The sequence below is a fragment of the Macrosteles quadrilineatus genome, unplaced genomic scaffold (genome assembly GCF_028750875.1).
Source record: "Macrosteles quadrilineatus isolate MER2022 unplaced genomic scaffold, UCM_ALF_1.0 Scaffold_3__2_contigs__length_128488019, whole genome shotgun sequence".
NCBI classification, from domain to species: Eukaryota; Metazoa; Arthropoda; class Insecta; order Hemiptera; family Cicadellidae; genus Macrosteles; species Macrosteles quadrilineatus.
The window spans coordinates 6,291,841-6,305,230 of record NW_026542596.1 but is presented as its reverse complement, the minus strand read 5'-3'; the positions used below and the strand labels follow the sequence as shown (position 1 = coordinate 6,305,230).

Sequence of the window (13,390 nt, the reverse complement as noted above, 5' to 3'; positions counted from 1 at the left end):
CACGGCCATTAGAGCAAAGTTAGTCAATTATTGAATCGTATTGTTTCTCGGTTAATTGTTCCCAATCACTATAAACGTCCAAGACATGATTTGTCTAATAATCGAAGGATATAGATATTAGCTTTGTTGTACCATTATGTTATAGTTTAAGTCATTTCAAACGTAAAATAAAACTAACATAATAGACATAATTGAATCCAGTTCAAGCAAACCAAAACACAAACAAATAAAAATAAACAGCTGATCAACAATAGACTCAATATGATCTGTTTGAAGACAGTACATATAATACTGTGGTTGCCTGTAATCCCAAAGGTTACCGGCTCGATCTAAGTAAGAATGGTTCTAGACCTATAGGTCATGTCGTGGGGCTATAACAATGAAAGTTTTCTTTTCACATTGAATTTGCTTATAGCACAAATTACAACAATATGACAGGTTGAACACCTCCCTCAAAAATATCAATGGCTTCAGAACACTAAGATCAAACAAATGGACAATAAGGTAGGATTTTGCCTACATTCATGGATGTAAGCCTAGAAACTAGACTATACTTAGCTAGTGACAGTAATGGTGACATTTTGACTGTGATCATCGCTTTTAGAACTTCAAAGGCTATGATTACCTTTACGTCTGGCACGCAACCAGTGGCTACCCACACCCTTTAACTAGGAACTTTCTTGAATTAATGTTAAATTGGTTTCATTTTCAGTAATAAAGTAACAGATTAAATTTATAGTAAAAATATATACAAATTGTTTGTTGGTTCTTGAAATTAGTTTTAATGAAAGATCTTTATTGCCTTTTATTTTATTTTAATTAACATCGAAAGGAACAGTCAAAACCCTAGTCTTTTCACTAAATATGACAGATATTTTTATAAATACCTTTAATTAACCTAGGCCTATTAAGAGCTTTAATCCATAGTAAAGCTACACACCTGACATTGTTTACCCATTAATTACACATTAAATCTTTATATAGTTGTGAATTCATCCAACTCTTCGAGTTCTTTTAGATTGATAAACATTTACAGAAAAACGTAAATGTGTTTATATTTTAGATCGTTTAATTTTTATTTAGAAAATCGGATGAAACCCCAAAAAGATTCAAGAATTTACACTTAATGCTTGCCATCACTGTTCCATCTCTAGCTTTCATTCAAATATTTTTCTCGTGTTCTACAAAACGTAAAAAGCATCTGAAGGAAGATTCTTATCAGTTGCCCATAACCATAACCATGTTTCGTGATCTGCAATAGGTTTTCGTTCGGAAATGGTTCTTTGATTCAATAGATTACTGTAAACAAGATGGACTTGTCGTCACCGGATATTCATCTTAGATGAAAATCGAAATATTTTTTTTTTCGTGTCTAAAAACTCCTTCAAACCTTTAAACACGAGCTTTAGTTGTGAGTATAATATCCTTGCAAAAATTGGTTTGTACTGTTTTATTTAAATATCAAACTAAACTTTCTCTGCAAGTTCTGACTCTATTAAGTTTGATTTTATTTAGTTGTATGTATTCTACGCCATTTTTACATGGAGCTGATCGAACCTTAGTCTAACGAACAGCTAAACATATCAATGTTGCTAGATAGCATTAATTGATGGCTTAATCACAAATTGAATCTGGAGTCGCAAGGGTTAAACTACAAACTTTCAAATTGAAATGAACACTACAAACCCTAGGCTAGTTCGTTAGTTAAAAATTATAAAAATCTAATAATACTCCTCCATATAAATCCTTAATATGATAAATATAAAAATAAATCCAATATTAATTAGATAGAAAAAGGTCAAAATGTTCCAAATACTAAGCAATTTTTTCATATGTTACATTTTTAAATATTTGTTTAAGATATGTTTAGTTAGGATTATGTCTAAGTATTGCATCGATTTAAAATGTCTTTCGACAAATTCTGAGACTACAAGACCATATTTGTCTTTAGTTATGTGGAATTTTGAGCAAAGGGAGCTACAAACTTCCCCCAACGTATGTTAAGGTCTTGTCATGTACACAATAGGCAATTATACCCCCTGGGGTATGAATCTTGTTGGCTTGTTAAAAAATGACAAATAACTTTAATTAAATTTAACACTCTATTGAACTTAATACCATAAAAAGCATTTATGAGTAGTTGGTGCAATTTCTTTTGTTTAATTGTTTCTTTGACTATATTTTCATCGATCACAGTTTCTATGTTGGCAAAGTTAATGTTTTTAAGAGAACATTTATATTATTATAATATTGTATTGGCTTAGCTAATCCAATGTTTTTGCTTCTGCATTCTTAGTTAACAAAACTGTAATATTTGCAATTCAACTATACACATACATGTAGTTTAATTCAACATATCTTTTAGTACAAGTATACCAATTTACAATGGATAGTTCAGACTATGTTATTACACAACGCATAGGAATTAAATACTAGAAAAGTGTTGTTCGTGCAATTATTTATATTTCAGTCATTGGTTCTTTTCAAACACTCTCAGAACTGAAAGAGTAAAAATAAATACATAATTTCTAATGATAAAACAAACCTTAATTAACATTAAAGGTCAAGCATTGCCTATCATATGAATATTGAAACTTAATGCTGTAAACAATAATTTTTTTAAAGATTGATTATTTTTTTTGTAACACTAGTACTCAATCTTTGAATCGTGTTTGTGATTGAGAAACAGAATGTACAATAAAACCCGCACAATAGTACATTTTTTAATTAAACATGCTACAAATATTTGTCAAAATAAGTATTTTTGATAGGCTTGACGGTAAGATGTTTAGGCCTACTTGACTGTGTGACTGCCTATGACGACACCCCTAATACAACCCTTTATACCCTTTGAGTGTTGAGGGTTCTTGTCAGTTTCTCCCCCAATGAAGACATCACTCTTCCACACACACTTTTGGTTAACTATTAGCTTTGCATCAGACGAAAGATAAAATAGCAAAGAGTTTCTTTGTTTAACAAGATTACAACAACACATTTTTTCTTGGTTGAATTGGTATTTGAAATATGACTTAAGTCATTCAAGGTTAAAATACTTATAGCTTTTTAATTTGAGCAACATTTCCCACGGAAAAATGCAAAACAACAATAACAGTCTTTAAATGTTACTATTGTAATATATTTTTATCATTATTTAGTTGTGTCAAATTTATTATTATATTTTAATATGTTTAAAACAGTTAATTTGCCATAGGTTTACAAATAGCTTTATATTTCAGTAACAAATAGCTCTAGAGTTCTTCAGAAAACACGCTATATTAAATTCTCTGTAAAATATAACTTTTTAATTAAGCTAAGTATAATCAAGAACCCAAAACATGCAGGAATTCCATAAAGTGTTTTTTATCTCACCTGTCCTGCAAACAAATATATTATAAACAATTAAGTTAAAAACCAATGTAAAAAAATTAATTAAAACTGTTTGCAAATATTCTTTGTTTATTTACAATATTTTATTTTAATTTACCATTTAAATAATGATAAAGTTCTTTTAAGATTCTTAAATACATTTGAATTATTAATATGTCTCTACCTCCGATTATTTTGTAACTTGTATATTTTTTTTCTCAAACGAGGAAAAAAGAAATTATCATTGTATAGTGATTATATCTGAATCGGTGAGTGGATGTAATGCTCGCTTGGTAACGATAAAGCTGTTGGTTTGATGCAGAGAAAGGCATTTACAAATTTATAATACAGTAAATTGAAACAGGACCTGACTGTCCTTGTTTAGAATATCAAGGGATTGGGTGAAGAACCAGGACAATAGTCAGTCAGCTATAAAGCTCAGAGCATTTCAATAATTTGTAAATCCCCGTCTAATAAAACGCAAACTGTTTATTCTACTCTAAATAATTTTCTTTCTAAATAATTCACTAACCTTCACTAACCGAATTCAAGCATGTGTAATAACAATTGTAAACTTGGTATATGTCTATTTTACTCACTTTTATTCCAAGAAAACAAACTTTAACACAACAAATTGGGATAGGGAAGTGAAAAGAAAGATCAATCATCCCCTCATTAACTCACCGTATGACCTTGCCTTCAACAGAGGTCCTCTAGTCTAGGATATCAAAGTGTCATCATTTTACAAATCATTTGAGTGCATGACTTAATAGTTACCGAATTTTTATTCTTGGAATAAAGTGTAATAATAGCGTATAATAAAGTAATTTGGTAATAAAGTAATAAAGTAATTTGAGTATTAGATTCAATGTTGTAACTGTCTAATTTACTTCTCTCTTTTACACTTGGAGATCTCTAACTGGTTGGTTAAAACATTGACGAATTTACGATACATTTTCAATAAAATTTTATTTTCAAACATACCAAACTAGTAGAGCAAAGCAATAATGTCCTGGACTGGTATGAAGTAGTATTTATAGCTTGAAGTGGGCAAGTCAAGTGTTTTAACACTTGAACATGCGTCGTCCTCTGTCGATGACATCCTAGCCATCAGCTATTAGGTTTCAACATCACGCTATCGCTCGACCACGTGTTTCCTACATCCTAAACTCGATTACTACTTTGTCCTCATGTTTTTACTACTGTTAATATTATTCGTACTAACGAGTATATAAAAGTACGTCTTTCAACAGTTCTCAATACATATAAATACTGAAAACATTTACAAGACAGAAAAATGTAACGAAATGTGTCATGACGATAGTTTTTGACAAGAAACTCAGGTCATCATCAGATTCATTTGGAGACTGAGACAATTTAAATAGGACCCATGTTGATGGTCGGGAATTCATATAATGAGTTTTAAATTATACAAGTTATATAAACGTAATAAATTCAATGCATTCATAATTTTTTTTTTCTAAGAAGCTAGGCACGAGCCTGGGATTGTTTTTCACATTACTTCAGGCTAGACCTAGGGGTTGCGGCATTATCACTTAGATAAAATCCATTGGTGATTTGGTGGGATTTGAACCTGGAACCCCAGGGACCGAAGTCCCGTGATATAACCACTACACCAGCTCTACTCGCTCCCCAAAAGCATACATTAGCCCTACCTTAAATTAAATTGAGCGAACATGGGTCGACGTTAGACCAGATTACAATGTATTTAACATGTGTTTTGTACATGTATTTAGCATTATCTTGCAAAAAGAGACCCAAAATTACTCACACATAGATCAACATAAAAAATCCACAAAGGTCTTCCATTAACGTAAATCCAACATAAACATTCATCATTTTTAACTACATTACTAAGCTTTACCTCCATTACTTTATTACTGAGAGTGAAAGCAATGAGACATTACTGTAAGTGCGTTGCAGGGTAAAGGGTGCGGGTAGCCACTAGGTGCTGCCTAAAGGTAATCATGGCCTTTGAAGTCCTAAATGGGATGATCACGGTTAAAATGTCACTATATTAGCGTCACTAGCTAAATGAAGTCCGTCGTTTCATTGCTTAGCTTCAAATAATTTAGACGACAATCGGTAAATTAAGTAAATGAGATTTAGTTTCTACTCCGTCATTGTAATCTATTGCGAAATATTTATTTCCATTTACGTTTGAGATTTCCGATTTAGCCTTTTTGTGTTGTTCTCTTATTTTATTTAAAATAATTGTATAACGTACGGTGTACTTTTTGATTGCCATGACTAAGGGGGAAGAATTTCGAATAAACAGAGTTTTTTATTTGTTTACAATATTTTTAGGATTGTGACAAAAAATTATATGAAATATATTTTACTGAAGGTAGGTGTTATTCCTTACAAAAATAAATACTCTACACATACTTACAATAAGCAACAGAAATATATTTGACTAGTCTGTCGAATATCCTGCTTTTTGCAGGAAAACAAAATGAAGACACTTTTAAGACAATAGAAGAAGATCAGGTTGTTTAGCAGTGACGAACGAACAGCGAAGTGGGTGATAAGTCTAGGCAGTTATTAGCCTTTGGTGGCACAAGGGGGTTTAGAGGGGGGAAACGCCCCTGGCAACGTCTTTGAGGGCTTGAAATCTCAAAAAGACTCCCTTTTAAGAAGGGATGTCAGCAGCCCTTGGCTAATTGCGGCTTTTCTTAAGCCCTTGGGTCGCGGATAATGTAATGAATTGGAAAAATTTAAATAAGTGTAATAATCTGTTATTACTTTTGGATTGCTATTAAAGTGAAATATCATTGATGGGGTGGCTTGAAAGTGTGTGTATGTTTGTATTGCGATGCAAATGGTTTATTACTTCACAAAACTTCAAAACTGTTGTAAGCTGGATTTACAAATAAGGAATAATTGTTCTACAATTTTAATTCTATCCCTAATAGAAGAAGAATTGGAATGTTTGTATGTTATGAAATGCAAGTAATTTTTGTTTAAATTAACATCATTAACGTACCCTATTAAAATACCGCAGCCGTAGCAAACCTGCTGCCTAAGTGAACGTCCGTTTCCTGGTTAAATTTACACAAAAATATTTCTTAAAAATGTCATACTGTATTAATTTAGTTTAACTTATTTGTACCGTTTCAATACAATTGCGGTTATTGAAATGACGATTTCAAAATTATCTCTTTACTAACTCATATACGATTCTTGGCCCAATATTGAATTTAATTAAAAATGATTAAGATTAACACAAATAAAAAACTGCAACAATATTGATCAATTATTACGATTTGATATATTTTTCTTCAAAATAGGGGTGACCAGGAAAAACCAGCCCTTATAACGATCAGAAGGGACAGAGAACTAGTCCGATAGGGCTGGTATAATACTTTTGGCATAGGGCAGGATCCCATTGATAGAAGATGAATGCCCAGACGAAGGTCAAGAATGGACATGTCTGAGGAGGGGCGCAAACATGTGCATCTGTGAAAACATTCCAACCGGTCTAGCTGAAATTGTATTCTTTGCTATTCTATTGTAAAGTGTTTCACTGAGTTTATGAATTATATTATAAATAGTTATTATTCAATTTTTAATATTTATTTAGTAAAAAATCACGTTATACTCCAACATCACAATTGCCTTATGAAGCGCACGTTGCGCATTGGTGTGCAACTGTTTCTCAGAAACGTAACATGTTTCTTTAGGCCTAATAATTAAGGAACCGTTTGGCAAACCATATATCTTACACAGAATATATGGGAGCAAAATGTTCTTCTTATTCTTATATTGTAGTACAAATACATCGTCTAACATTTTTTTAATAAATGAATGTTTGCGAATAATGATTTATTTCTTTAGAAGTGATCTCTGTTGTTTTTGTTTTGTAGAAGTGCCGTGAAGTGTCAGCCAATTAAAAAAAGTAAACGATTCAGGTGCATAAGCAAGACTAAACATAAGCTTCCATACTAAGGATTTACATCATCACAATTTGTATGTAATGTTTCAAAACTATTTCTTTAAAAATTACTTGGGAAATGTATAGCTTATCTTTACGTCTTGTTTCTGTTCAAACACTAGGTGAAGTATTCTTATTTCTATACGTTTGGGATCAATGAGAAAAGATTGGTCTACTTTTATATATGTTATAAATATTGTTTGATTTAAATGACAAAACTATAATTTTCACGAAAACTACACTAAATGTATGTACACGAATAATGTAAATATATATATGTACATTGTTTATTAAAATTTGGGTTTAAAAGGTGATAATTTATTATTTGATTAGTCACCTTAAAAGTCTCATGTATTTGCATTTCATCCCTTATCACTTAAAAATTTAATGTGTAGAATGATGAGCTGTGAAAAACTATTTTTTGTGAGTTTTAATGACTTATGTTTTTTTTAAGGACCTGAATTATTGAATAAATAATTATTGCGAGGATCTTACATCATATTCTTAAAATATGGTGAGAACAATTTAAAATTTTACAAAGACACGGACCCATGTAGTTGCTTGTGTCGTATTTAGTTTTGTCCTCTTAGCAGATGTTGTCTCTTTTATTGGTATATAAATGGGTTCATATTTGTGCTGAGCTAGAATTCCACAATTTGGGTATGAGACAGGCCGCAGGCGTTCAGTGACTTCAAAGCAGGAATGTCAAAGGCATGTAGCCTATCCTCTTTGGTTACGGCTCTTTAAAATGTAAATTAACCATTATTTTCATTTTTATTCATCATCAGTAACCAAACAAAGTAAAAAACAAAATAAAATAAAATGCATTAAATTTGTTAAAATAAAAGCCAAAAAACATGAGATTAGTTTAAAATACGTAAGATATTTGAGCGTGAAGATGGAACCGCATTAAATTGGTTTAAAATACTTTATTAGCTTATGGACGAGTTACTTTCAAAAAGTTACATTAAAATTGAATTGACTACTGTCAGTTTGATAAAATAAAAATCAAATTACTCGAATGTCTTGTAAAACACCATTCTCGTGACAGTAAAATCCTCATAACATTTGTCTAGAGTAGAACATGAACAGCTCTAAAATGTTTTGAACGTTGAAATTGTTAATAAAAGGGATAGAATATGTTTTGGGTAAGCATTTTGAAAAAAAATCTAATTCGATAATTTTATACACGCTATTACATTTCATAATTATGTAGTAGAGACTTTGATCAGATTCAACCTTCAAAGATTTTCTAACTAGAAGACCATCTCTTCACAGTCTTCATTAATGACCTCCCTGACGCACTTCAGAACGAATCTCTGCTTTTCGCTGACGATGTTAAGATTTTCTCAACTATATCTTCTTTAGATGACTGCCTCCGGATTCAGAGAGATCTGACTAGTCTTGATCGTTGGTGTGAGGACAACAGGATGAATTTGAATATCAAGAAGTGCCAGGTCATTACTTTTCATCGCTGTAAAGTCCCTATGAACTACAATTATTCAGTTCGCAACATAAATATTGACCGAGTGCAGCAAGTTAAGGACCTCGGCATCATCTTGTCGCCCTCATTGAACTATCAAGCTCATGTATTGGATTTATGCTGTAGAGCAAACAGAACGCTCGGTTTCATCTTCCGTTTCTCAAAGCAGCTCAGCGGTTCAGAAGCTCTAAAGTCCCTTTACTGTGCCTTGGTGAGGCAAACTCTCGAATATGGTTCACCAATATGGAGTCCTCATCAAAAGTTATTAATAAATGAGCTGGAGAAAATTCAACGAAGATTTGTTCGAATGGTGGGCTTCAAGATGGGATTCCCATACCTTCAGGTGCCCATTGACACTATATCCCTGGCACTTGGTCTTCAGTCGCTGGAGGAACGTAGACTCTTTGCTGACACGGTCCTGCTGCACAAGATTATCAACGGAAGAGTCGACTGTCCTGACATGCTCCGCCAAATCCATTTCAAGACTCCTTCCAACACAAGGTCGACTGATCTGTTTATCAAGCAACAGCACCGCACTAGCTACTCAGCAAACAGCACGATGGTTCGAGTCCAGGGAGCTGGCAACAAAGTGACAAGGCATGTCGACTTTTTTCAAGACAGCGTAAATATACTGAAAAAGAAGATCATCAGTCTCAGTCAGTCCTAATTAAAAATTGTTTTTTGTTGTTCAAACTGTTACTCTTGTCTGTTAAAAATTTCACTTAAACATTTCTATTAGTCAATCTATATATTTATCTTTCTCATTTGTTATTGTTGATAGTAGGTTTGTTGTTATTGTTTCATATTTTTTATTATTGTTGTTGTTTGAAATTATTATTTATTTGTACACCTTTTGTTATTTTGTCAGTTTTTGTTTTGTTTGGCTAGGTTTGGCATTGTTACTGTTGTTTGTTATTAGATCATTATATATTGTTCATTTATTTCTAATATTAAGCACAAAAATTGTTATTATCAATTAAGTCATCCTGAGTTTAATGTTTTGTTTTGTATGCTGTAAAATGGAGATGTCCGTTGGAAATAAATAAATAAATAAATCTCTTGAAGACCAAAGTATTGCTATGGATGTTCTATTGGATTACGAACGATTAAATTTTTAATTAATTACCTCACTCAAAGTTTTCTAACTTTTGAATGTATATGATAGCAAAACTTCTATTAACACTTCTACTAATATTAACTGTGTGCAATTTAATAATAAAAATTAATAATAGTTTCTAATCACGCTGGTGACACAACAAGTTTTATGATATTAGGTCCCTAGTATTTAATATTATTGCGGCTGCTTATTAATTTTTAGCAAACCATTATTTTTACTGTGATGTCCAGCACATTGAACTGACAAATAGTTTTGAGAGAACTGGGATTAGCGAATACAATTTCCAGAAATCCATCACCATTCCATTTACCAACAGTATGTTTCTGAGTAGTTTTATAATGACATAACCATCATTAGAGTAGCCAACTACAAAACAGACAAGCTTTTAAAACCAGCTATTTGCCGTTTGGCAAACATGAAAAGATCCAAACAATATCAAATAACGGGGTCGCCCGAACTGTTGTCCTTTTATCTAACAGAACCGCGGAAACAATATTTCACTAGCATAAACGCCTTTCTTCGGTGGTGAGGAGGTTTTAATCACTTCCGTTCTAAGACAAAGCCGCACTGTAATGAAAATTACTCGCCCTCTACCTTAGATTACGTTTTTATAAGGGAAGAGGGGTTTGTAAGAGATTGTAGACGGCCCGCAGCATCCGTGTGTGTGCGCGTGCGTGCAACCTCGCCCAGGGGTGGTTGGGGTGATGGGGTGGTGGGAGCGACGACAGTCGTGGTGCCGCTCTCAGTCGTGTGGCAGCGCTAGTGTCCTGCTCCTGCCACTGTCATGCCAGTTGTGTCTGTGAATGTCCTTGCTGTAGTGTCCTGGACTGTGTAATATACCTCCGCGATAAGGAACGTCTAAGTGTAAGGCTCCACACACCAGTGTCTAGTGTTAAGTGTACCAACGTGTTACAACCCTAGTGATAACCGCCGAGTTAGATCATGCGATTATTCGAATTCGTGATAAGTATCGATATCTGTGTTGTATATCGATCTAGATTACCTCAAGTATGATATTTCGGATATCCGAAAGTGTTTAAGCTTTTTAAGCTATAAATATCGATAGCTCACGCAATAATATTAATTCGTGATAATCATCAATATATTATGTTTTGTATAGCGATCTATATCATCCTAAGTATGGTAGTTCGGATTTCCGAAAGTGTTTACGTTATGTATCGTAGCACCACCCAAGTTAGCTCACGCGATCGTTGAAATTCGTGATAACCAACTATATACCTTTGCCATGTCTATAGATCAATAGTATAAGTATGATAGTTGGGATATTCGAAGGTGTTTGTTTGATCGATCACGGTCACGCACTCTAACTGGTGTTCCATCGGTAATGACCATTGATATATCCTGTATATTGATCGATATTATCCTGTGCATAATAGTTCGGGTATTCGAAGGTGTTTGTTTGATCGATCGACGCTTCATAGTCTCCTTTCCTATAACAAGATTCCCTGTCTCCTTATAGAAACATGTTATCATATTTCGTGTCCTATTACCAACAGTAACAAGGGTGTGTTTTCTTTGACGACATAAATTGGCTGTTACCCTTTACTAGTGGCGGTGTTTGGCGGAAACAACAGACATAAAATTGGTATAATTTGATATTGAGTAGGAAGTAAAATAGATGTTATCTTTTTATTATATAAAAATACATGTATCAATGTATGTATAGGATTCTTAATTTACATATCATTTAGTATTTAATAAATATGATTACAATCACTATATTATTCACAATTGGAAAATAGGTATACATTGTGCGTGAACATTTTGGTACAAAACATTTTTTTCAGTTGTAAAGTTCCTGTGATTTTAGTTTGAAATCGAGCTAAACCTATTAATTTTATTGTTTAGTATATGAAATGACATATTTTTTTTCCATTGCGTTAAAACTTCCTTTACTTAATGAACTCCTTCACACACCTATGTTTTCCATTTAGGTGAATAGAATTCATTTGCGTAACGTATTTCAATTATAGTACTTGTTTACGGTATAACATGATTTAATACAGAATAACTTAAAACTTGCCATCAAGTGACCGGTACAGGAAATAGTTTCACGCTTTTACAAAATACCGTAGGTCGTTTAATAGAATTTACATTAATAGAATTTATTAATATTAATATAATTTATATTAATTAATAGAATTTACCATATGCAAACTTATATAACGTGGATATGTAAAATTCAAACATCAAAACTTGTTTCAAAATTACGTCAAGTAAATCTAAAAAATAGCATGCTACCCATGTTTTTTTACGATACTAGGCAGTTTAATTATCTTATGTACAATAGTTTTCTGACGTTAAACTAATTTCTGGGGAATAGATTCCACCACATAGGCCTACTTTAACTTTCGTTTTATGGTCATATAAAGTGGGTTTGAGTTAATTTTGTGATTTCCGATTAGTTGTGATATAAATACTAACTATTAACTTGGGTTGAATACTTTTTCAGTTGCTGTCCGACGCAAATTGATCTATGGAATAAATTTATGGCCTTACTGTATTTATTTAAACAGTTTTTACCCATGTACATATCGTATATGGGGTCTTGATAAACCCATATCGTTTCATATTTTACATAGGCCTACGTTCTATATACGTTTTTATAATCCCTGCTTCAGGTTCTAGGCAGAAATTAGTTTTTTTTTACGCAAATGGTACTTTGTTGTAGAAAACCACTCTTTTGAAGTAGCTTAAAATGATCCACCTCCTTTTTTGAAGGTGCTTGCGACTAGTCCCTGTCGTGCCGAAGTCTAAACGCTCATCAATAGGGCACAACTCACTTTTTAAGGGTAAAATATTGATAAATGAAATTAAGCCGTTTTTTCAACGACCCTAACATCACTGTCGCCCTTGGTGTGTGAAGCCTTACTATCTACCTACCCCAGGTGTGCCATGCGAGGCTCCAGTGCGCGCCGACCCTCCGCTTCCAGTGACTGCGATCGCGAGTCAGTGTGTTTGTGAGAACTGGCGAGCCTCAGGGTATCCTCCATGTACCAGCACCAGCCCCAGAACATGTACGATCACCACACCCAATACGGCACCCACGGTCATAACCACGGCCACCATGGGAGCCATGACTACAACCAGCCCGAGGAACAATACACCCCTCCCCTGCCTAGGCGCAACCAAAGGTAAATGTTGGCGGAGTTTGTGTGTGTGTGTGTGTGTTTGTTACTGTGTAGTATCCAAGTCCTTCTGAATACTTTTGAGTACCATCTGATTATCCTGAACTGAGTTATAGCAATAGGAGGTAGCCAGTTCGATTCCAAGAAAAGTTGTGGTTTGAAACTGGACCCAGCTGACCTTGATAAACGGTTCTGGACGGTAAAACTGCTGATATTGATTAATGAATAGGCTTATTTTTCAATTTAAATACGCATAATTTCTTTCTGCCTAATATTAGTGATAATTAATCATACATTTGGAAATACCAATATAATCCATT

At 33.2% G+C, this 13,390-nt stretch overlaps 1 protein-coding gene across 4 annotated transcripts in view; it reads left to right on the top strand.

Annotated features, from left to right (window-relative positions):
• LOC128989814 (teneurin-a-like) overlaps positions 1-13,390 on the top strand; it is an 880,316-nt gene that overhangs the window by 652,524 nt on the left and 214,402 nt on the right. Inside the window, exons 1-2 of one of the 4 annotated variants that reach the window (XM_054411877.1) lie at positions 10,720-10,785; positions 12,831-13,076. The exons of the other annotated variants lie outside the window; for them this stretch is intronic. Of the exons in view, the coding sequence (XP_054267852.1) occupies positions 12,934-13,076 (143 nt within the window). The 5' untranslated portion in view covers positions 10,720-10,785; positions 12,831-12,933. Of the gene's footprint in view, positions 1-10,719; positions 10,786-12,830; positions 13,077-13,390 lie in introns of those variants that run through there. 4 annotated transcript variants of the gene reach the window in all.